General features: G+C 50.3%; 2 protein-coding genes across 2 annotated transcripts; one reads left to right on the forward strand and one right to left on the reverse strand.

The window, feature by feature from the left end:
- Nucleotides 1-151: 151 nt before the first annotated feature.
- On the forward strand, nucleotides 152-20,912 carry LOC122375183 (delta-1-pyrroline-5-carboxylate dehydrogenase, mitochondrial-like). The gene is made up of 11 exons (XM_043354434.1): nucleotides 152-585; nucleotides 9,480-9,565; nucleotides 10,458-10,639; nucleotides 13,681-13,836; nucleotides 16,204-16,434; nucleotides 16,822-17,009; nucleotides 17,300-17,522; nucleotides 17,865-18,043; nucleotides 18,651-18,836; nucleotides 19,350-19,468; nucleotides 19,797-20,912. The coding sequence occupies exons 1-11, from the start codon at nucleotides 542-544 to the stop codon at nucleotides 19,907-19,909; spliced, it is 1,707 nt and encodes a 568-aa protein (XP_043210369.1). The 5' UTR covers nucleotides 152-541; the 3' UTR covers nucleotides 19,910-20,912.
- On the reverse strand, nucleotides 20,870-23,154 carry LOC122375192. Its single transcript, XM_043354444.1, has 2 exons — nucleotides 22,726-23,154; nucleotides 20,870-22,399 (listed from the first exon to the last, which is right to left on the reverse strand). The coding sequence occupies exon 2, from the start codon at nucleotides 22,288-22,290 to the stop codon at nucleotides 21,658-21,660; it is 633 nt and encodes a 210-aa protein (XP_043210379.1). The 5' UTR covers nucleotides 22,291-22,399; nucleotides 22,726-23,154; the 3' UTR covers nucleotides 20,870-21,657.
- Nucleotides 23,155-25,018: the final 1,864 nt, after the last annotated feature.

Consider the following 25,018-nt stretch of genomic DNA (forward strand, 5'->3'; position numbering starts at 1 on the left):
CGAAAGGTTGTAATCCAACAAACGAGCGATACCTTCGCTAATGACCTGAGCACTGAGCAGAGGTGTCATGTTCCGCTCAATGCCAGCTGTTTGGGCCGCGCTGTGTCCCGTCCCAGCAGCTCCAGCACGTGCTCGTCGTCGGCTCGGCCCAGCCATGGCGTGGCCTGCGCGCGCAGCCGTCTGCCGTTGCCGACCGCGGGTGCACCGACGATGCGCCCCTCCCCTCTCTGGCCAGCGGTGCGCCCCACTCCCCTTCAATCAGCGGCGTCGCGCCGGCGTCACTCGCGGCTCAGTCTGCACGGGTGTAGGTCCATCCGCTGCGACCCGACCCCAGCCGACATCTGGCGCGAGCCGGCGGTGTCTGGTGTGAGCGGAGGACTGGACGCAGCAGACGCGGCTCTGTCCCACCACCACTGACCGGCCACAGCGGCGGCTGGCGGGGACCGGCTGCGTTGGGCAGCAGAGTCTGACTCAGGAGAGCATCGATCGACGGCGGGCAGAGTGCCAGTGGTGAGCGGGGCCCGTCGGAACCGGCGACACCATGCAGGCGGCGTCAGTGATTGCGCGACGGGTTGTCGGCCTGAGGTGAGCGAGGCAACTCATTACTGGTCCTCTATCGGGCCTACAGGGGTACCGACGTAGATACTGCGCCACACACCCGTTACGTGATATATCGATCGTAATAGATATTTCCATGGCTAGATCGATATTACCATGACTTCACATAACAATATTGATTTTTCGTGTGCGACCAAAGGATCTCTCCCGACGTCATCGCTATGGTTAAGCTGATCCACAGACCTCTGTATTCCGAGGTCTACGGACCTCTGTATTCCGGGGACTTCAGACCTATGTATTCCGAGGTCCATGGACCTCTGTATTCCGGGGTCTACACATTTCTATGTCAATATCGATATACAGATGTTTATGGTTCGTCAATAAGCAAACTGTGTGACACGATATTGCATAGGCGTAGGAACCGGGGGGGGGGGCCAGGGGGGCCACGGCCACCCCACCATTTTGGAGTGGGGGGGCCAGTAATGTGTGTGCCCCCCCCCCCCACTTTTGAGAGCACTCCAATGTCTGAGATTCGCTCTTTACTTTAAACACGATTCAACCAACTAAACACAAAAAGATGGGCCACGGTGCCGTTTCTGTCACGGATAATCTGTGCTTTGCAGGTAGAATTAACACCGTCTAAAACATGCAGCAGTTTAGCGATTTAGCGCGTAAATTTTCAAATTCAGCGCAGAAGAGACATATCTGATATGTTTATTGCGCCAACCGGTTTCGTTTTGTGGATCTGGTCAAGGCACTAAGATGAAGATCTGGTTTGAGTCAGGTAGAATTTAGAAATGAGATGGATATAAGAAGTTTTTTTTGCGAAAAAGGTGAGTGTGTATCTGGTGAATATACATATTGCATGATTAATGCGACCTTGACAGGGGTGGAGAATTATGTAAATCCCAGGGTTGCCTTTTCTGGACGGACCTATGCACCTACCACTGGCGGATCCAGGGGGGGGGGCCACGGGGGCCATGGCCCCCCCCCCCCCCCCAAAGGGCTAAAGTGGCCTGTTTGGCCCCCCCCCAAAACGTCAGAAAAATTTCTAAGAAAATATACCTTGATGGAGGTTTTTAGCCACTTGGTGAAGTAAAGTTTCCACAGCATAATATGGAAGCAATATGGTAGCAGTGAGGGTCAGTCAAAAGTTGCGCGAGCGGAGTCGACCTTCAAAAAAGACTGTTGTTGGCACGTGTTTATGGCGCGGCAGCTGGTAGTTGGCGGCAGGGCTGCGGAGTCGGAGTCGGAGTCGGAGTCGGAGTCGGTCGGAGTCGACAGTTGTGACCGGAGTCGGAGTCGGAGTCGGAGTCGATTTTAGAAACCCGAGCCGGAGTCGGAGTCGGAGTCACCGAAAATCTGTCGACTCCGCAGCCCTGCTAGGTCTGTGAAGTCGGAGTCGGGAGTTGGAGTCGGTCGGAGTCGACAATTCTGCCCGGAGTCGGAGTCGGAGTCGGAGCTGGTTTTTGAAAGCCGGAGTCGGAGTCGGAGTCGGAGTCGCCGAAAATCCATCGACTCCGCAGCCCTGGTTGGCGGTGTTTCGCGTGGTGTGGCATCACTGGCGGATCCGGGGGGGGGGGGGTAGCACGGGAGCCTGAGGTGCCCCTGACAGGCCCGTGGTGCCCTTGCTAGGCCTGTGGTGCCCCTGGACCCTGGCAGGCCTGTGGTGCCTCTGGCGGGCCTAGGGTGCCCCTGCTAGGCTGCTGATGCCCCTGGGACCTGACAGGACTGTGGTGCCCCTGACAAGCCTTAAGTGCCCCCAACAGGCCCGTGATGCCCCCGACAGGCCCAAGGTGCCCCTGCGGCCTGCGTGATGCCGTGATGCCTGCGAGGCCGGTGGTGCCCTTGCGAGGCCGGTGGTGCCACTGCGAGGCCGGTGGGGCCCCTGACAAGCCCATGGTGCCCCTGCGAGGCCGGTGGTGCCCCTGCTAGACCGATGGTACCCCTGGCAGGCCTGTGGTGCCCCTGCTAGGCCGCTGGTGCCCCTGGGCCCTGACAGGACTGTGATGCCCCTGACAGGCCCAAGGTGCCCCTGTAAGGCCGGTGGTGCCCCTGTAAGGCCTGTGGTATCCCTACTAGGTCTCTGGTGCCCCTTTGACAGGCCCATGGTGCCCCTGCGAGGCCGGCGGCGCCCCTGGCAGGTCTCTGGTGTCCCTGACAGACCTGGGGTGCCCCTGACAAGCCTGTGGGCCCCTCACAGGCCCGTGGTGCCCTTGCTACTTGCTAGGCCTGTGGTGCCCCTGGCGGGCTGGTGGGGCCGCTGCTAGGCCGGTGGTGCCCCTGACACGCCTGTGGTGCCCCCGGGCACCAAGGGGGTCATGACCCATGTGGCCCCCCTTGGATCTGCCACTGATACATAATATATTGATTTGTAAAGGCGTTATGGCTTATGCAATATGCAATTGCAGGCACTTGGTATGCCTCACTTATCCCTTATTGGGGGCTCTGGCGGGCTCCTGAGGGCCCACGTCTATCTCCGGGAGCCCTTGACAGGCTCCTTTGGGTCCTTTCAGTCCACTATAGCATAAGAGGTCTCCATGCGAGTCCTATACATCTGAGGGCGTACCCTGACGTCTGAGGTACCCAACTGCAGCTCCAATGGTCTCTTACACTGGCGGATCCAGGGAGGGGGCATTTAGGGCCATGCCACCTTCCCAGAGGTCTAAAGTGGCCCGTTTGCCCCCTCCCCCAAACGATAATGAAACATAGTTCAATCAGTGCGTGGCCTAGGAGCCGAGTTAGACAGGGGGTGTTTTACCACCTCCCGGCCCGCAAAGGGACCCAAGCACTGACTCGAAGCGGGTTAACTGGTCGACAAAAGCAATGGTAAGTGCCACAGATAACAGTAGTACTGGATTGGAAACAGGATTCCGGTGGCTGCAGTAAGAGGCCGAAAACAGAACCGAATATATCGTGCCCATATTTCGATATCTCCTCTCACAGGCAACAAAAAATATTGGTTTATGTGAATGAAACTTATAAAGAAGCAATCGACTAGCCGTGCTTGTGTTTATTGCTGCATTTTTGCATAATGGCAACTTATTTTACTAAACGTTTTTTTACGTTTATTTTACTTATTTTACTAAACTCATTCCCCTCCTCCATTGTTGATGTACCTATACGTATGTAAGGCTTTGCACCACAATTTTTTCAAAAGAAAACACCACGCATTGTGCCCTCTAAATGATCAAATTAAAAGTGAAATACTTTAATTTTCAAGCAAATGAAAGTAATTTTGGTAGCTTCGATTTTAAACGTAAACGACAAAACGCAAAAAAGACGATTTCTTGCAATACACAACACACAAATTATCCACCCAGCAGCACGCGAGAATCTCATTTTGGCGCCGTCGCATAAAAACATTCGGCCTCTTACTGCAACTGCCAATATTCTGTTTCCAATCCAGTACTACTGTTATCTGTGTAAGTGCTTACAAAGTAATATAAAGGCATGGGTCGGGTGGGCTACCATTTATATGTTTTTCTTTCTAGTTAAAAAAAAATCATAGTGTCGGGGCTGTGACGAAAAATAAGTGGCCTAAATCCGTTGAGAAAACAGGATTTGGGGGTACCCTAGGTTTGGCTCCAGCATGAGTTGGCCCCCCCCCCCCCCAAAACGCAAGCCTGGATCCGCCAGTGGCACCTACCCTACCTACAATTTCCCCAATTTCATTCAAAATTAGCTACAAATGAAAGGTTGCCTTTTGTTCATGGGTACCTTTGGAAATAAGAGTGTGTTTAAGAGAGTGTGATAAGAGAGTGTGAAATAAGTGTGTGGAAATAAGAGTTTTTCGTCAATAACTAGGTACCGATCAAATTGAGCTAGCGAGTCGGGAAAGCCACCTATGGACTCAAGAAGACCTGCCGAATCGAATGATATGCGACATGACCTCCTTCGACCAATTTCGTGACCTGGGGACGCCGACCTGACCGTGACCCGAGGTCAACACCCTAAGTTTACCTCACCCAAACAAAAAGTATATCATTCGACGCGCCTGAGAGAGGCGAACACGATGCTGGCAAAATCGCGGCTCTGCGGCCATTTTTTGCGAAGTTATTCACCAAAAACGGAACCGTGCCTTGAGGCACTTGACCTGACCTCAGAGGTCACCGGTTTTTGTTTGTTTTGTTGGGTTAGGCCCTTTCAGTCCAATGAGACCATTTCAGAGTCGGAAGGATGATAGGATATACATAGGGGGAGACATTGGTCTGGGCAGGCACCCTCCCAGCCAGCAATTCGTCCGGGATGCGGTTGGGGACGGTCGGGATAGGCTCCGGATGTCCCAACTTGTCCCTACCGGGTTGGGTAGGCTTGGGTTGTCCCAATCGATACCGGACCTCGATGGCCGGCGGTAGGGGCGACTCGGGATTTCCGGACCGCATGCTTAATCGGTTGGGACGCGGTACGGATAGCCCAATCGAATCCCATGTTTAGACAGGCTTGTGATTTACGTTGTTATCCCAACCGATCTGAGAAGGCGCTTCGGGCACCATATCCGGTGGCCCAGAAAGTCTGGAAAAGCAATCAGATGGGCCGCGTGCAGGCAGACGCGTCCTCTGAGCGCAGCGGCCAGTCTAGCTGCCGCGTTGGTCAAGTGTCGATCCCTCCTTTGAGCTGCTGCATCAGGATATTGCTTTTGAACTGGCTCTAGCAAGCGGTCGGTTCAACTGTTGTCGTTCAGGGAAATCAGTCCGTCTTTGAGAACAGGGTGAGTATAGTGCACACTTCATCCGTGATGTAGGGAGCGGGAAAGCTATAGGTAATAGAAATTGTTATGTTCGCTGTGGTTGTACGGCATGTGAATTACACTCGTGCTGTCGCATGTTTGATCAGTTATCATGGACAGAAGATGTTTGGTCTCATTGTCAAGTGTCATTAATGGTTGCATTGTAGGTTTGAAACCTGAATTACCAGGCATACCATGTGAAATGTCTGATGTAGATTATTTCTTAGTGATTTTTAGTGTGTCCCAGACTTTGATTAATAACCTATTGGTCGTTTTCAGATGCTCTCTTCCAGACATGGGCACGGATCCCAGACGACCAAACACGAAAATCAAGATGGCCACTAGATTAGTGGACTTTAAGCATGGAATTATGGTGGAAAACATGGCTAATAGATGCCTCTCAATAAATCAACTATTTTGCATTCCCTCAGAGTTCACAGTTTTGAGAAAATCCCTCAAGATCCATCTCGGATCCATGGCCACGAATCATGGATCCGAGATGGATCTTGAGGGATTTTCTCAGAACTGTTAACCCTGAAGGAATGCAAAATAGTTGGTTCATTGAGAGGCTTCTATGAGCCATGTTTTCCACCATAATTTCATGCTTGAAGACCGTCAATCTAATGGCCATCTCGATTTCCGTGATTGGTTGTCTGGGATCCGTGCACATGTCTGCTCTCTTCGCACAGTGGTGAACCGCCCGACCAGATGCCAGCCGTCTAGTTTCGCGGTGGCTCTCTGAAGCTCGTGACGGCAGACGGACACACTGTCCGCAGAGGAGCCGACACGAACAAGGCGCAGGCCTGCTATAATGACTGTGAACACCGGAAGTGAGTCCGCTGTGCCAGCGCCTTGCAGCGGCGCTAAGATGATGGCCGACGCCACGAATGTGCTGGCCAGGCTGTGAATTTGTGAAAATTTCACCTGTGTGCAACCAGTAAATTTGTGAATATATTTCAGTGTCCAATGTAATTCATTTTGTCGTGCAGGCATTATAAAGGTTGAGTTGGAGAATAATGAAGAGGCGAGGGGGTTGCGGTGGCGCAAGCAAAGTGGTCGCATCTGCATAACAGCAATCTGCGGTTATAAGACTGCGGTTAATATGTCAGATGCCTGCGGTATTCCCAAACCGGCCGTGCGGGCCGAGTTGGGACATCCCGATCGGGATCGGAGTTCATCGCTTGTTAAAATGCCATAAGGCGGTCCGGATGCGTGCGGGATTTCCGAACCGGTTGTACGGGGAGATTTGGGGAATCCCGATTGGGATCGGAGTTCAGCGCTTGTTAAAACGTCATAAGGCGGTCCGGATACGTGCGGAATCTCCCAATCGACCGTGCGGGGTAGGTTGGGATATCCGGACCGTTCCAGCCCGTACAAAGTGTCTCATTTCCCAATCCCGTCCCACTCCGGTCCCGATCGGGGTGGTGCGGGCTGAGTCCGAAAATCCCGATCGGGAACGGAGTGGGATTGCTGGCTGGGCTAGTGAGTTGCCGGGGCTGAGCCCGTCCAGAGGACAGGCCACCCAGCCCCAAGGCACTCACTGCACCCGGCTACGGGGTGCGCTCCCTCGGGAGCAGCGGTGCCGCTCCAAGGGAGCAGCCCGCATGAGATAAAGTTGCCTGTCCAGCCCGGAGGGGGTTGCGGTGTGGAGGAGAAGGATTTCAGTATCCTGAGGATAGAAGCACGGAACGGTGTCAAAGGTCACTGGTTGACCTAGGACCATAAAATCGGGTATCGATCTCTGCGTCTCGTAACGGCGCACACGCTCGTTTTACCGCGACGCGCTAGCTCCACCTGGGGCGAAACGGCGAGGGGGGTCGTACCCGCCCCCCGCCCCCTCGGCCAGCGCGTATGTAGAAAACCTATAGGACCGGGCCGTGGAGGGTTAAACTGGCCTCTGAAGGCCCAGACCGTCTAAAAGTCCCACACCGGCCTCTGATAAGTGAAAGTCAATCAGCCCAGTTGCAGTCGTCGCTGATATAAAACCTCTTAAAACGTTATAGGCCTGGCTGAGCCTAGCTGGGCCGTTCATACTGATTTTTAAACTGGCCTCTGAAGGCCCAGACCGTCTAAAAGTCCCACACCGGCCTCTGATAAGTGAAAGTCAATCAGCCCAGTTGCAGTCGTCGCTGATATAAAACCTCTTAAAACGTTATAGGCCTGGCTGAGCCTAGCTGGGCCGTTCATACTGATTTTTATAGGTATATTGAAAAGACTCGCTTTGCACGTTTCACGCTTGCTCGTAATGAAAAAGTTGCTGGATGCCTCTGGAATTTGCATGGGTGCCAACGGCTGCGGAGGACAGGGGAACGCGTCCATCAGTTTGAGTTTATGGACGGGAGAGTGGAGACTCCCTGAAATTTCAACCAATTTTTTTCTTTTTTTTTGTCTCTATTTTTTTACCTCTGAGCATGTTTGCGATAACAAAGTGGCCGAAATCCGAGGAGAAATCGGATTTTGGGGGTAGGTTAGGTTTTGGATCTCTGGGACCCTGGCCCCCCCACTTTCGAAAACGTTCCTACGCCTATGCGATATTGTTTGTTTTGTTTTGTTTTGATATCTCGAGCTGACCACAAGCAACGATGCGTCGTGGACGATCTTTCCTGCCGCAGCTGAAACGTATTTCAATCCGCGCCCTGCTGGGGGAGGGGGTGTTTGCCCCCCCCCCCTAATGGGTTTTCGCGATTATCTAAAAAAAAAACTCGTTTTTGGCACACTTAGTCATACCTAAATCTTTTTTTTGCATACGTTGTGACAATTTCAGACCAAGTTCACTCAAGGTCAGGTTACCTGAACTTACAAGTTCCCGCCATGTTACACCGAATAACCGATCGCTTTGAAACTTTCAGCGATTGATAAGAGTAACAGTATGTACAAAATGCATGTCCGGAATTTCGATAACGGTGACCCAAGGTCAGATTAATTATGCGATATCTCCATTATAACTTATAAGGCAATAGGACAAATTTCGAACACCGAATTATAAGCAAACATGGCACAATGAACTGGAAAATGGCCTCAGTGACCCCTGTTTATGCCCCTGAGGTCATCTTAGATCACGAATGGTATCTTATCACGAACAGTTTATATCACGAACAGTTTTTTTCGCGAATCACTTTGATAGAGCCAAGTTAGAGCACTGGAAACGCCTTAGATGTGTTCAGCTTGACGATACGGATCGACTGATATACAACATAACCTTTTCCAGCCACGTCATGACCTTGACCTGAGGTCAAATTTTCAAGTAGACCTTTCAAGGTCAGATTAACTTCATCCGATGCGTCTTGACGAGGGGAATATGATGCCGGTAAAAGTAACCTCGTGCAAAGTGTGAGTCAACAGTTATTGGAGAGAAAAAAACTTTCCGCAAAAATCGTCTATTTTGGCAGTTTTTGCACCCTACAGGCAAAACCGTTGACCTTTGGTGAAACCTGAGACAATTACTCAGAAAGAATGTAAGTAGGGCTATCAAATGCACTTTTCCGGGGCGCTTTACTTCAATCGGTTTCTGAGTTACACGCCAGTTTGTTGAAAATTGTTGACATTCGACCTGAAAATCGGCGAAATTCGATCTTCGATGACCTCTGGTGGCCTGATCTTTGACCTGACCAAAAAAGTTACCGAAACAATTTCGTCATTCATTTTTACGCTCTTTCGAACGTCGCCTATCCCGTATTGCTACATGGTCTAGGAGCCGAGTACGAAGTGAGGTGTTCAAACATCCCCCCCCCCCTCCAGCAGGGCGTGGAAGTCCACGAGCCCCAATGGGGCGTGGGTTAAAAGCTCACGCTGTGCCCCTACCACGAACACTCAGCAGTCCGGTTATTACTGGCTCGCGTGCCGTTTTTTCATGGGGCAGGGACCTCTCAGTGTCGGTTGACCCTCCTTCATGCGAGATAAACATCCCGTACTTTCAGCTGTTGGTGCCCCCGGCCAGCACAGGGGCCTGACGCTGTCGTTTTTCTACGCCGTGTGTTTATGTTGAGAGGCATGCCAGGCTCCGGTCCAGCGGGCTCGACTGAACCACTGGCCTTGTCACACATATAGGTACTGGAGCAAACGCATAGACCGCAGTCTACATATTGTTGGCTTACATCAACGTTGTCACAGTCGTAACTGATCTCATTGATCGACCATAAATACGAGTGTCAGATATCACTGACTGGCGACTGATGTTTGCATTTCGTTCCAGGGGCTGCACCCAGGTTCGATGCCTGACCTCTGTCGTGAAGGATTCTGGACTGCCGGACTTCAATGTGGTCAACGAACCTCTGCTCAGTGAGACCCTTGAGCAGACACAATGCTAGGTTTAGGTAGACCGGTGTGTTGGTTAATAATTTCTTGGGAGGTGCCTACTTGATCGTTGGCTCATAACATATGTCTTATATTGCAACTATATTGATGTGTGTGGTTAATCACAACCAAAATAAAGATGATAAAGAACACTAGATGGAAACCATTAACAAGTCACGTCTACGTTTAAATACCCGTACTCCGTCTGTTGACAGTTCCCAGCTTCCCCGAAGCAATATAAATGCATCCGCGAATCGTGAGCCCCGAACCAAAACAATAGTGCTGCAACCGTTTGTGAAGGTTATCGCGGCTTACCAATGAGCCGAGCCCCCGTCCGGCCTTGTCTCATACCTTTTTCGAGACCGCGAAATGCGCAGCAGCATATAGTATCACGACCACCGACCTGTCTCGCCCTGTCCGAGCCCCCGACCGGCCCCCGTCAGCGGCCAATCAGAGTGAGAGTTGCAGTCACATGACTTGGAGCGGTGAATTCTCATGGCCAATGTGAGGTGCAGCGGGACTACAGATGAGACAAACGGTGACTGACCGGTTCTGAAATGGGCGAGGGTCGTGATTCCCTGAATGAGGAGGGGGCAAAGGAGACTGATGCTATCGAACTTCACCGGTATAAATAGCCACGACGGACGTATACATAGACTGGACTGGCAATCCTAATGGACCTCCAATAGAAGATATATTTGAAGCTCACAAGGCGAAATCTTACCGTACCAAAAATGCATATTGCATATGGTCATCAAGGCTATGCAATTCGGATTGCGTCTAAACGAATGGTCTGATCGAAATAACTGGTACAGTTCGACGTCTAATTTTGACACAAGTTCACAGGTGACCCGACCCATGTCGTTGTTTGCCGCAGGCTACCTGCCGGGTAGCGCGGAGCTGCAGCAGCTCGAGGCGGCCCTACAGAAGCACGGCGCCACCGTGGCCGAGGTGCCCATTGTCATTGGCGATGAGGAGATTCGTACCGACCTGGTGCGCTACCAGCCGCGGCCTCACGACCATAAAAACCCCGTGGCCAAGTTCTACCACGCCACCCCGGTGAGTAGTGCGTGCTCTTGTTTTCCTTCGTCTGCAAGTATGAACCTTAGCTTGCCCTATCGCCGATAGGTCAACTTATATCGATGTTTTACATCTACACGTGCCTAAATCGAGGGAGAGGGGTTAAGATTCACGACTGACCTCGCCGTTTCTTTGCTTATTGAGCCACAGTCTCGCGAGAAAAAGAAGTTTGCTGGTAGCTGAGAGTCGCAGAGATTTGAACCAAATTCGAAGGACACCAGCCAACGACTCAAAAGTTGATTTTTGTTTCGGTAAATAATTTTGGTAAAGAAATCTTGCATGACAATGAATTTGGTCAATTTCACGGTGTTTGTTATGTCGAGAGGCATCATATGCTACACTTCTATTAACCCTCGCCCGCACATGGGGGGGGGGGGTTGCCACCCCCCCCCCCCCCAGGCAGTCTTTCTGCTCTGCACTCAACATTTTTAGAGCTAGAAGGCTGATTTTTCGTATAGCTGCTCGTCCATCCTTTCTTGATGTCCACTGAAAATTTCAAGTTTCTGTGATTTTTGGTTTCGGAGATATGACCTTGCTTTTCAGGTCATGTCATGACCCAAATGGCCAATTCTCAACATCTTGCGTTTGCCATGGGCCTTGTGAGCTTTTGACACCCTGATTTCGGCCTTTTTTGCCAGTCTTACCTCCCACCTATCATGGAACATGTTGTTCGACGATGTACAGGTGTCAAGGTCAGGGTCAAGGTCAACCTAGGTCATCTAAGATAATTGCGTTTTAGGCAAGCCGAATTTACTTTTTGTGAAGTTTTTTGACTGCCTTTTTGGTAAAGGCTTCTCAGATCATGATTTCATGTGATATGAACCCAAAAACAATCGGTGCACACATCAGTATACACACAGACACACACAGACATACAAACACATATAACTGACCTTGACCTAACTTGACCTGAAATGTCCTCAGCAGCAAAATTCTTGTCGGATAGTGTGACAAAGAGGTTCTAGCTGGCTTGGCACCAGAAAACAGCATCGTCATCGGTATTTGATAAGCAGCGCACTTGATATCCAACGGTGACCCAAAACAGCAACATTTTTTAGTTTGACCTTACCTGGAAGGTCAATGACTGACCTGAGAAGGTAAAACTGGGTATCATTGGATTCGTCTCTTCCCAAAGAATCTTTTTGGTCTTTACTGCTAAGCTCTATCTCCAACAGGAACGAAATGGCGCGGGGGGGGGGGGTGGCAACCACCCCCCCCCCCCATGTGCGTTCTAGGATGGGAAAATGGCATGTGCGGGCGAGGGTTAAAAAAATAAAAAATGGATACTGAGCGTAGCTTAGGTCAAGGTAAGGTCATTCAGCGCCACTCAGACCGTTTATCAAGGGGATCATGCACATGCCATTTGAATCAACAGTTTTGGCTCATTCTGAGCTCTGCTCATGTCGTATCTGTTTCGCTTGCACAATTTGATCGGCTCGGGAGTTAATCTCGGCGAACGTGCCTGAGATGAGGTTAGTCATTCCCGGCGTCAGATAACCAGTTATTTATTTTCACATCGATTTATCGGTAGGTAGATTTATAGGTAGGTTCGAGGTCACGTGTTTGACCTGACCTCACGTGACCCGTGAGCATAATCCGAGATACACGGCGGCGTTTGTTTATAAACTGATCGCACATGGCCAGTGTGACAGCCGCCCGGATGCCTACCTCGTCAGTATGTAGTTACGAGATCTGGAAGTGTACCGCCTAAAACAGCCGCCGGCTGCCAAGCCGGACTGCCGCAGGGGTCGGCCGGCGGCGGAAATTTCCACTCGGGACGCCGCTTGGCGCCCGCGGCGAACGGGAGACGTCATCACCAGGGGCGGTCTCAGCGCACCGAATGACGGGGGCACGGCGAACACACGGCAGGGGTTAAAGGGACACTCCCACCTTAACATTAGTTTTGAGTTGAGATAGCCAAATTGGTGGCCATGGCCTGCAAATACCGGTTTGGGCACTCACAACATCGACAAATGCTTTAATTCGGAGATATGGAATTTCAAACTTGCAGTTTTCGGATTCTAAGGGGCTAGTGCATTGGTATGCCCCCTTAGAATTTGTGACGTCAGCGGAGATCTAACGATTTTTAAATCTTGTACTAAAACGTTTGGTAGCACGCGGTGGTATATGCTGCTTTGCGCGCAACAAATGCCGCACTTTCAAATAAAGTCGCTAGGAACAGCGGAGATCCCAAAAAGTAAACAAAAGTAAAAGTCTAATATCTTGAAAACCGGTGAATATTTTTCGATGAAATTTGGTAGATATTCGTTTTCGCTCTTTCTGAACCGAGCCGAGCGACATCACTTTCGTGCCAATTCATTAACTTTTTGAAGGTGGGAGGGTCCCTTTAAAGGGACCCTCCCACCTTCAAAAGTTAATGAATTGGCACGAAAGTGATGTCGCTCGGTTCAGAAAGAGCGAAAACGAATATCTACCAAATTTCATCGAAAAATATTCAGCGGTTTTCAAGATATTAGACTTTTACTTTTGTTTACTTTTTGGGATCTCCGCTGTTCCTAGCGACTTTATTTGAAAGTGCGGCATTTGTTGCGCGCAAAGCAGCATATACCACCGCGTGCTACCAAACGTTTTAGTAAAAGATTTAAAAATCGTTAGATCTCCGCTGACGTCACAAATTCTAAGGGGGCATACCAATGCACTAGCCCCTTAGAATCCGAAAACTGCAAGTTTGAAATTCCATATCTCCGAATTAAAGCATTTGTCGATGTTGTGAGTGCCCAAACCGGTATTTGCAGGCCATGGCCACCAATTTGGCTATCTCAACTCAAAACTAATGTTAAGGTGGGAGTGTCCCTTTAATCTCACCCTCAACGGTGTATTGGGACATTTTGCGGCAATCGTATCAATGTTGTTTTCTGACGTCTGTCAAGATTCTGTGGTAATAATGCGACATGCATGCCAGTTTCTAATGCTGCAGGTAGCACGTTTTCTGTGTCGACAGACCGGAAGTACGACGCTAACTTCTTATTTCTGATCATATCCATCATGTTTTGTCACAGGAGATCGTGCAGAAGGCGATCGACAACAGTCTGTCGGCGCGTGAGGCGTGGGAGAAGGTGCCCCTGTCGGAGAAGATCGACATCTTCCACCGGGCGGCCGACATGATGGCCACCAAGTACCGGCAGGACCTCAACGCCACCACCATGCTCGGACAGGTGAGGGGAACGGGGATGATGTCAGTCATCGCCAAACGTCAGCAGTAGCGCTACCGATGCCGTCATTGTTACTGATCCCTGCTACATTGACCGTTTAACTTTGATTTGGGAAACGCTGATCCAGGGACGGCGCCACAGGGGGGGCAAGGGGGGCAGCCGCCCCCCCCCCCCCAACTCTGAACACTGGGGCCCTCTTTCAGCCAGCCGGGTCAGGTATGGAAGGAATGAGAGGGCTGTGCAGAAAGAAGACTTCTGGGCAGAGCTGTACAAATGACTTGAGTGGGGAATCAAGCCAAAGGGGGCCTTCTCAAGGTGCCAGCGCCAAGATAAAACTTACGGGCTTTGGCCCATGTTTTTGGAAAAGGGCCCAATTTAGCAAAAAAGGTGAAAGAAAATCATTTATTTGGTATCTTGGGTGATTGTGACCCTGTCCTATCTTCCCAGGCTGTAGAAAGGGCCCGGGCCAAAGAGGGCCCATGCCACATCTGAGAGGGCCCATTCAATATATGAAAGGGCCCAGGCAAGGTCTGGGAGGTACCATATTATGCCTGAGAAGGAGAGGGCCCATACCAGTCATGACAGGGCCCGCAGCGGTGCTGAGATGGCCCTTGGAAGGAGTGCGAGAGCCTGTAAAATGCCTCAGAGGGCCCATACCAGCCGTGACAGGGCTCATATCAGTACTGAGAGGGCCCACAGCAGGGCCCATAACAGTACTGAGGGGGCCACCACAAGTTATGTGAGGGCCCGTACCCTGACATATTACTGAGGATTATGTCAGTCAATGGCAATCATGGAAGGGCCCCAGCAGTACAGTGAGAGGACTGTTGCAATGACTAGGAGGGCCCGTACCATACCTGAGAGGGCCCATACCACTCATGCGAGGGCCTGCAGCAGTACTGAGAGGGCCCCCTTGCAAGAACTGGGAGGGCCCGTATCATGCCTGAGAGGGTCTGTACCAGTCATAAGAGGGCCAACAACAGTGCTGAGAGGACCATTAAAATGTCTGGTAAGGTCCTTAGAATCTCTGAGAGGGTCCATCCATACCAGGCCTCAGAAGCCCCACGTATTATAAAAAGGCCCACATCAAGCCTGTGAGGGTCCCTACCAGTCAATAGGGGGCTTTATCGGGCTTCAATGGCCATTCCAAACTGAGGATCTACCGAACTTCAGAAGGCCCATACCAGGCCTCAGGGGCCCAAACCAGGCTTCAGAAGGACCATATCAGGTCTCAAGGGGCCACGCCAGGTCTCTGAGGCCTCTACTAGGCCTTAGAAGGTTCATAATAGACTTGGGGACCTGACAGGTTTCTGACTGGGGACCTGACATCGTGTTCCTCTCGTCGAGCTATTCGCTGACATTTTGAAAATTTGACCTCAGGTCAAGGCCATGACCTGACCGGAAAGGGTCATGTTGCATATCAGTCGAACCGTATTGTCGAGTTGAATATACATCTGACGTGTTTTCATCGCTCTAGCACGTCTCTATCGAAAGTTAGAGCCAAAAAACTGCTGGTGACCGTTCATGACCTGAGATGACCTCAGGGGCACACAAAGGGGCACATGTGCATTTTTCCGATTCAGTGTGTCATATTTACCCATGAACCGATGTTTGAGAGGGTTTTGAACACCATTCGTCCACAAGAGGCGCATTTCAATTTTCTCCCATTGACTTATAATGGAGAGGTCGCAAAATTGACCTGACCTTACGTCACCGATATCGAAATTCCGAGATATACGTTTTGTCCATACTATTATTTTCATCAATTGCTGAAAGTTTCAAGGCGATCGTTTAGCCGGTGTAGCACTGACGAGGATTGAAACTTTTTCTGAGGTGAGGTCACTTGACATGACTTGGTGACCTGACCTTGAGAGCCCTGGGTCTGAAATTTTAACAACATGTGCGGAAAAGATGCATGAACAGGTGTGCAAAAAACAACGGCGCGAAGTACCGTCATTTTTTTAGATATCTGCGAAAAACCGCATGGGGGTGTTCAAACACCCCCGGCCCGGCGCGGGTTAACACAAAAGTTATTGTGTAGAAGGCAACGGTCGGTTGTGGAAATGATAGGGCAAGGTACAAATAAAGGCTTGCATAGTATTGACGGTTTTAACGATATTTCGGAAAGTTTGGGCCCCCATCTTGTTTGGGCCCTTTTTCTGAAAACCTGCCCCCGCAAGGCAAAATCCGTGGCGCCGTCCCTGCGCTGATCGAGTGAAGATCGTGTTGCAAAGCGGTCGTATTATTAAGAAAACTATTTGAAACGGTGTATTTGATTTTAAATCCGACATGTGCTTTGACAATCAGTTGAATAGCGAGTGTTCGGTGAACAGTGGGACGATATCGATGCTTTGTTTTCCCCGTTTCCAGTCCAAGACGGTGGTGCAGGCTGAGATTGACGCCGCCGCCGAGCTGGTGGATTTCCTCCGCTTCAACGCCTTCTTCGCCAAGGAGCTGACCAAGTACCAGCCCATCAGCGAGGACGCCTCGGTCACTAAGAATTCGATGCGCCTGCGCGGCCTGGAGGGCTTCGTGGCCGCTGTGTCACCGTTCAACTTCACGGCGATTGGCGGCAACCTGGCGTCCGCGCCGACACTCATGGTACGGCGCTACGCGATGATGTTATTGAGCTCGCTGTCCACTGGGCCTTACCGCTTCTCGCACTTATTAAATTTAGACCGTTACCTCATCCGTTTTGTATAGGTTGTAGTTGGTTGGCGCAAGAACTGACCGGCGTCCTTTTCTGGCTGTTGCTGAACCGTAAACGTTTAGTAGAGGCTGGCACGGAGCCATCTGGCAGTCAGCCAGTCAGTTTTCCGCGCAGCTGCGCCGCTACACTTCTGCGTTTCTGCGATGCCCGCCGGTCGGTTTTGTCAGTGTTTTTCACCTCAGCTGGGGCCGTCGGAGCCCGTCCTGGCCCTCCCTCCCCTCCCCTCTCCCGACTGCATCTGGTCAGCTGTTGTTTACATTCACCGCCCCCGTTGCCAGGGTAACGTGGTGGTGTGGAAACCGTCCGACACGGCTATCCTGAGCAACTACACGGCGTACCGGATCCTGCGCGAGGCCGGTATTCCGGCCGGCGTCATCAACTTTGTGCCGGCGGACGGGCCTGTGTACGGCGACACGGTAACAGCGTCTCCGGAGCTGTCCGTCGTCAATTTCACCGGATCGGTCCCGTGAGTACAAGCAGCAGCTACATAGGGCGGGGTGGTCCTTAGCGGCCGGCCGGTCATGAAATGAGATTTAGTTTGCATGGGTCATGGCCCATGGGATACATGTTTTGTAAGTCACATGTGCTAGTGGGCTCAGCCGCTCATGTTCCTCTGCCTTAGCTCCCGATGTCAGCTTTTCAACTACACAGCGTTTAGGTTTGTGCTAGATTTCGTGACGCATTTCTTAGCCACTGGCTATGACGTATCTGTCAACACGTTTTGTTACACAACTGAACCATGATTCCTTCCGGCAGCACATTCCAGCACCTGTGGAAGCAAGTGGGCAACAACATCGCGCGCTACCGCGGCTTCCCGCGGCTGATCGGCGAGTGCGGCGGCAAGAACTACCACTTTGTGCACCCGACGGCCGACGGAGCCACTGTGGCCGCGAGCACCATCCGCTCGGCGTTCGAGTTCGGCGGCCAAAAGTGCTCCGCCTGCAGCCGGCTCTACGTGCCGCGCAGTCGCTGGGACGAGGTGGGTGGCGCCACCATGGCGGTGGCTTCTCTGGTTTCTGTACCGGTCGAGATGTGACAAGTTGGAGAGGGGCCCTCTGAAATCGGGCACATTCCTAACAAAACAAAGTGGTAGATTCGGATGGACAGTAGTGAATCTTCAGACGTCATTACTTTAGACTTTATGATAAACGTTGGGGATATTTATACATTTTAAAATCTCACTAAATATGGATTGTGGAAAAGGTTGGCGCTAACATTAAGGCGTTACCTGCAGGCTATTGTAAATTTTAGACCGGACTCTGGTAAAGAGCATCCACGTTCATCAACAGCGTCAATACTGAGATGTTTTTGTTTCTTTCAGATCCGGACTCTAATGTTGAACATTCACAAGGACGTCAAGATCGGCGATCCGACGAAGAAGGAGAACTTCTTCGGCGCCGTGATTGACGAGAAGGCATTCCAGCGCATCAAGTCGTACATCGACCACGCCAAAAACTCGCCGGATCTGGATATTATCGCCGGCGGAGGCTGTGACGACAGGTACCTCAGAGTTCAAAGTGCCTGGGGTTCATCCGTGGAGATGTGTTCCAACGTTGACACGGATACGTATTCGTTACATTTGGATTCGCATTTCAGTCATAAACTACATGTACTCATTTTATTAACATTTATATTTTCTTACTGTGATCACTAGTCACACCTAGCGGCCGAAAAGATGGTTGTGTCTTGCGGTGCAGTATAGCTTCAGGCGCTTATTGTGTCGTGCGGTACAGTGTAACTTCAGGCGAGCATTATGTAGTGCGGTACAGTATAACTTCAGGCGCGCACTGTGTAGTGTCAAGTGTGGCACCGTATAACTTCAGGCGCGCAATGTGTCCTGTAGTGCGGTGCAGTATAGATTCAGGCGCACTGTGTCGTGCGGTGCAGTATAACTTTAGGCGCACACCACTCCTGCCATCTATGAGTGGGAATAGCAACCAGAGTGCTAGTCGCTAGAGCATGGCTTTTAGAACTCATGTGTTTATCGACCCCAGTAATTAAATGTCGGACACGGCGTTGGTTATTGATTGAATTGCCGTTCAATTGCATACCGAACCACATATGATGAACACCCATATCGCTAACACGTGAATGTCTCTGTCTCCAGCACCGGTTACTTCATCGAGCCCACGATCGTGGTTTGTAAGAACCCGTCCGACAAGATCATGCAGGAGGAGATCTTCGGCCCGGTGCTGAGCGTCTACGTGTACGAGGATGGTCAGGAGGCGGCCACACTGGACCTGATCGGCCGCTGTCCGTACGGCCTCACCGGAGCCATCTACAGCCAGGACCAGTGAGTTACCGAGATAGTGTGTCATATTGGACCTCAGTGGAGCCGTCTACAGCCATGGAACCAGTGAGTTACCGAGATAGTGTGTCATATCGACCTCACTGGAGCCGACTCTACAGCCAGGACCAGTGAGTTACCGAGATAGGGTGTCATATTGGACCTCAGTGGAGCCGTCTACAGCCAGGACCAGTGAAATACGGAGATACTGGGCGTAACGGGAGCCGTACACATCTAGGACTAGTGATTTACTTAGGCGACTTTGTATGGTGTCGGGTGATGTCTTTGGTCACCGTCTTGGGCACGGTTACAGTTCAGTTACGGTCTAGGTTCGGTTAAGGTTCAGCAAAACGATATACCGGCTTTCAGCCAGTTTGCCTTGTATGTTGTATGTTTCACAGCAGAAAGAGCTAACTTTTGTCCTCATAATATAGAATGCCAGTCCTATTTCATTATTACATATACCCAAGAATAACAGAGGTCAATGCCTTCTCATTTAAAATCGTCTGTGCCCTGCAGGGCTTTCGCCGAGTTCGCGCTGGAGAAGCTGAAGATGACGTGCGGCAACTTCTACGTCAACGACAAGTCCACCGGGTCCATCGTGGGTCAGCAGCCCTTCGGAGGCGGACGCATCTCAGGTCGGCCTCCTGTTTTCAGTCACTTTTCTTTGGTAACATGTATTGTGCTTACTGCTTAGTTCTTTGAGGCTCTACGCATTTTGTCATGTTTTGTGCTAAAGGGTGTTTTCTGAATAATATCCGAATATTGACAGTATGACTCAAGCTATTTTTCATTATCACAATGTGTACTTTAAGTGTTATTCAAGCTGCAAAGTGTGAAAACACTACATGTATCGTAACTACCATTACATACCCTACATCATGAGGTCTCACGAGTCACGATGTTTTCCCGTCCCTCCCCCCACCACGGCTATCACGACGTTAACCGGACCCCGTGTCCCGACAGGCACCAACGACAAGGCCGGCGGGCCGCACTACATGCTCAAGTTCTGCTCGCCCCAGGCGATCAAGGAGACCTTCGTGCCGCTGCCGCACTGGAAATACCCCTACATGGAGTAGGGCCGGCGCCGTGCGTACCCTTCCAACAACCCAAGGAAGTCGTCATCTGTCGTCGTGTGGTCAAGGAAAACATTGCATACGTTCAACCCCTGTCGATTATGTTTAAAATTGGATCGATATGAAAGGCCGTCTTTTAACTCGAGATTAGGTATATGAAATATAAGACGTTTAGTAACGACAGTGCTACTTTTTATGTCGATCTATTTCTTGTTTGTGATTTGAAACAATTCTGTCGACAATGTTCAGTACTTGTTTGTCACTACAAATTATTTTTTTCAAAATCGTCCTCTTCCTTGCCCGATTTATATGGCCCGTGGGGTCTGGAGCAAAGTGTAAGAAGCCACTAGCTAGATATGTGTGCCGCTGTAAAATTACAGGCATTGTGGTGTTTTCATTTTAATACAGGCACATTAATAATGTTTGTCTGAACTCAGACGTGTCTAGCATGTCCGGAGTTCAGGGTTCAAGCGATGTGTCAAAACGATCGAAGTTGATGCACCTGTCTATATTTATTTGTAGGTGTTTGGGGGCTCCAGCTATCTTCTGTCCAACGTACTAATTGGTCATTTTCGATTTTCTGTTAGGTGCACTATATGTTAATAGGAGTTAATTTACGGAGCTTATGATAACTCATTCAGTATGGCAACGGGAACTCTAAAAAGCTGCCTTACTTCGCCATTTATTGAGCGTTTTGTCAACAGCTAACGTCCTTTTATTGGTAAAAACGCAACTAGGTGTTCAGGTACAAGCTGATTGTAGGTTTATATTTTATTCAACCACGTAGATATCTAAGCATTTGTATCCGATAGCTGCAGCCGCTTTTTATCGGGCGTTCGATGTGTAGTTATTGTCAGTCCGGCCCTCTCTGTGAGCATGGGCCGTGACGGCGGCGCAGAGCCCTGTGACGAAGCTGTAAACCGGTGAGGCTCGTGTCGCATGGCAGTAATGCAAACCCGTGGACTTTGTGTCAGACTACAGAGCTCAGAATACAAACGCTGAGTAACTGAGTGTGTGGAATGAACGAGTTATCCCTAGCTAGAGAGCAGGGCAGGACAGGTCGTCCGCCATACCCTCTCGTTAGACTACCTCCGCCGCACCGGTCACTGGTCAGCTTGAGAGACGGACGCGGTATTGAGTGAATGTGTCATAAAACATCCAATTAACAAACGTTTAGCCTTGTCGGTTATACTCTCACAGCAGGCACAGTGACCGAGTGTTTTGATTAATGAGATAGGTGAACTAGTTTTAAACACTTTTATTTTCCCTGAAGCCGACAAGAATACGTTACACAAATCATATAAGAACCATGTACATTATGCATAGGTATATACTATGAATACGTTTACAGGACACGAATTCTCGCACAGCCATATTGATAAGAGAAGCCACCACAACGCATGGGTTAAGGATATGAAATTTCACGATAGCCCTTGAATGCTGGTAAAACTAAATGTCCTCCATTCATACCTCCATAAAATTATACCGAGTCCGGCTGCTGGCCCCGGCACTCCACTTCTGTCGTAAATCTAAAAACATACCTTAGTCTACAACCTAAAATCATGTCCACTGTTATTGTCATATATGACAGCGATGAGCATTTATGACCTGATCCAAATCGTCTTTTTCAAAGTCAACAAAATGTCGTTAAAGAACCTCATTCGTGACAGACAGGTGAAGCTTTTTCGAACATCTTGTATCGAACACGTACATATATCACCGAGTTTCGAACGTATACCATACTCGAGCCGTTAGTCATCGTCCGGCTCCTCGTGCGGCGGCAGTGTCACCAGTCCAAAGCGCGTGTTCTGCCGCACCAGTTTGGAGATGAGCACGTTATCATCGCTCGGAGTCAGCGTGCTCAGATGCGACGCCACGCAGGCGAAGCAAAACCACATCAATGGCAGCACGGCAAAGCCCAGCAAACAGTGCACACAGGTGAAGAACACTCCGAGGGCGACGTCCGAGGGGCGCGACATGACCACCAGGTAGATCCACACGATGGCTCCTGCCACCCATCCGACGGAGAGCAGGGCGGTGAGGACGCCGTACCACACCACCCAGCCGAGCACGAGCGGCCGACGCGCCGCGCGCACCCCACGCAGCAGGGCGCTGTCGAACGCCAGGTTAGCTCCGCCCAGCATCAGCACTCCGATGAAAATGTAACTCAAAAAGTACAGCTTGTCCCTCTCCTCAGTTGGAAGGACAATGCTGCAGTAGACGATATAAAGCACAAAGGAGATGATGAAGACGGCGTTGATGGTGATGTAGGAGACGGAGACGGCGGTGGCGGCGGAGCGCAGGACGGCGAGCTGGCAGCAGTTGGTCGGCGGAGGACAGCGCGAGCATCGTCTGCCGCCCTTCAGGGCGCTCTGTGGGATCATGGCGTTATACTTGCGGAAGGGCAAGTACGACGGCACCAGTTCTGCGGGTTTTAGGGCGCTGGCTTGCCGCTGTAGTTGGAGGATGTCGCTAGGTCGATGCAAGTGTTCCCTGAAAGCATTGCAGAATGTATCATGGAACTTGGAAGCAACCGTTAACCCTTTCGGTGCGTCTGACGAGAACTCGGGTTCGAAACTAATACGATGAGCCATCTCCTGTTACAAAAATATCATTAAGTTTTACTGAGCAAAAGAAAGTGAGCCACTTACCAGTTGCCGATTGTCTTCCCCACCATTGCACCTCAATAATACAGAACAGCCAATCGGAACCAGCTCCAAGGTTTCATACCGACTCATCGCCAACTATCAGTACGTGCATGCGGCACAGTAATTGTAAAGAAAGTATCAAGCCAAACAAGCCAAAATGCATGTACTTACCGGGTAACAACACCTCACTTTCCGAGGCAACATTTCTAGCAGCTCCGTTCGTATCTACGCTCACTCCTAGCTTCTCTAACGTAGAATGCTTCGTCACCACCCATTCTAGGAACACCACTTCTCCCAATATTAACAGCTTCAACAAAACACCAACAGTTGGATCAATCATCGACACGTCTTCCCATCCGCTCACAAATGCCCACAATCCTCACGTCTCGGCCGTCAGGGGCAGCTCAGCAGGGCCCTATCTCCGGCGAGCTCTGCACTCTCCGCCGCCCGGAACAGCGCGTTCGTCGGCACGGGCCGCTCTCCCCCGGACGGTACCCCGCCGCATCAACTGGTCAGCCAATCACACAGGCCGCCGGCACGGCCGCGCTCGTATACCCCTGCACTGTCTGCATGTGACATGACGAAATCGAGTCCAAGGTCAAAACACCCCGCCCCGACCCGGGCCTGCAGTGCATAACTGCATGTATGCACAGCACGGGCGAGAGAGGAACTTGCCAACGTGATGCTGCGAATATGGAAACCGGCTAGCGAGGATAAATTGTAAGGCATGGAAAGGAAGGAGAGAGAGAAAGAGAGAGATAGAGAGAGAGAGAGAGAGAGAGAGAGAGAGAGAGAGAGAGAGAGAGAGAGAGAGAGAGAGAGAGAGAGAGAGAAAGAGAGAAAGAGAGAAAGAGAGAAAGAGAGAAAGAGAGAGAGAGAGAGAGAGAGAGAGAGAGAGAGAGAGAGAGAGAGAGAGAGAGAGAGAGAGAGAGAGAGAGAGAGAGAGAGAGAGAGAGAGAGAGAGAGAGAGAGACTGATTGATGAAAGGGAAAATGTCGTTTCATGAATCTCAACTAAATGTACTTAAATTGTTGCATATGGCTTATTATGCATAAAAAAAATCAAAGAAACCTGTTATGAATTTGCTTCTATCATTTCGGCATTTCTACTTTCGGTCGCCTAGCGTTAAGCCTTTCAAAAAGATATTTAGGACAAAAAAGCTATGCAAGCGTAACGTAACGAGTCGGGTAAACAAACATTTCACTTGCAATTACATATCACTTATACTACACATTCATATGGCATTCTCTCAAGAAAACCGAAAGACCCCATTAACCCGCGCATGCCTGAGATATTTTCCATAACGCGAGTGACTGGGGGGGGGGGGCTCTACAGAGCCCCCCTCCCCTCCTATATCCGAAACTACTTGGCCGATCGTCAAAATTCAAGCGGCGCCTGATAGCCCTGGAAAAACTATCAGGGGAAACCTAATTTCATTGATCTCGAGGTCACCGATGGCGTCACAGGTCGGGTAAAATTAAAAATTATCAGCATTTTGGCTTGTTCACAATTTAGGCTCTGGCCGTCGGCTAACAAGTCCGATCAGGCTCATTTTCGGTTTACGCACTCCTCGATACATGCCTTAGATACCCTGAGGGTACATACCATACTTGTACTTGGAATTTTTAAGGTCAAGGGCAGGTCATCCTAGGTCACGGAAATTATATATCATGTATCGGTCACGTGACGCATGTTTTATGGTCCATTTTACTCAAACAAAGTCGTCTGTGTCATTTGAGGTCATTTGCAGATGAAAATTTACTGTGGTGAGGTCACTTTCAGGTCAAAAAGTCAAATTTTTGAAAATATTTATTTTTAACATAAAAGGTTCCTATCAGATGCAATTCGAGCTCAGGAACACATACCGAGAGGGGGCGGGTACGACCCCCCTCGCCCTTTCGCCTCTAGTGGAGCTAGCGGAAAAACGAGCGTGTGCGCCGTTACAAGACGAAGAGATTGATACCCGAGTTTAACCCTCGCCCTGGCAGGGCCTTTTCCATAACACGGCCTGGCAGGGGGGGGTCGATGCGACCCCCCCTCGCGATTGGCTCCTATGGCACCTAGAAACACCAAATTTGGTAGGTAGGTGGGCCCTCTGGAGTTCTCGCCCCTGTGCAAATTTGGTTGCTCTAGGTCAATATTTCGGGGGGTTTTGGGGGGTATAAATGTAAAAATTTCGCTAAAAACAGGTCAAAAGTGTTTCGCTTATAACTTTTGATCTAATTAAGCTAGAGCAAAAAGAAAAGCACCAGTGAACTCAGCACGTCAAGGCGCGTCGAATGATATAGTTTTTAGCTTGCTTAAGTGTACTTAAAGTTTTTCTTAAATTTTAAGTAAACTTAAAATAATGAATTAAGTTCAAGTTAACCAAATTGCATCATATCGCATATCATTCGATTCGGCTGATCACCAGGAACACAATGACACCATTTTTTAAGCTCTAGCGTCATTATGTGCCAAGTTA

The sequence above is a fragment of the Amphibalanus amphitrite genome, unplaced genomic scaffold (assembly GCF_019059575.1).
Source record: "Amphibalanus amphitrite isolate SeventyFive unplaced genomic scaffold, NRLGWU_Aamphi_draft 000040F_arrow, whole genome shotgun sequence".
NCBI classification, from domain to species: domain Eukaryota; kingdom Metazoa; phylum Arthropoda; class Thecostraca; order Balanomorpha; family Balanidae; genus Amphibalanus; species Amphibalanus amphitrite.

Coding starts and splice junctions, on each gene's coding strand:
- LOC122375183 (XM_043354434.1), top strand. CDS start 542: ATGCAGGCGGCGTCAGTGATTGCGCGACGGGTTGTCGGCCTGAG. Junction 10,640..13,680: donor AGTTCTACCACGCCACCCCG/GTGAGTAGTGCG, acceptor GTTTTGTCACAG/GAGATCGTGCAGAAGGCGAT. Junction 18,837..19,349: donor GCCATCTACAGCCAGGACCA/GTGAGTTACCGA, acceptor TGTGCCCTGCAG/GGCTTTCGCCGAGTTCGCGC.
- LOC122375192 (XM_043354444.1), bottom strand. CDS start 22,290: ATGATCCCACAGAGCGCCCTGAAGGGCGGCAGACGATGCTCGCGCTGT.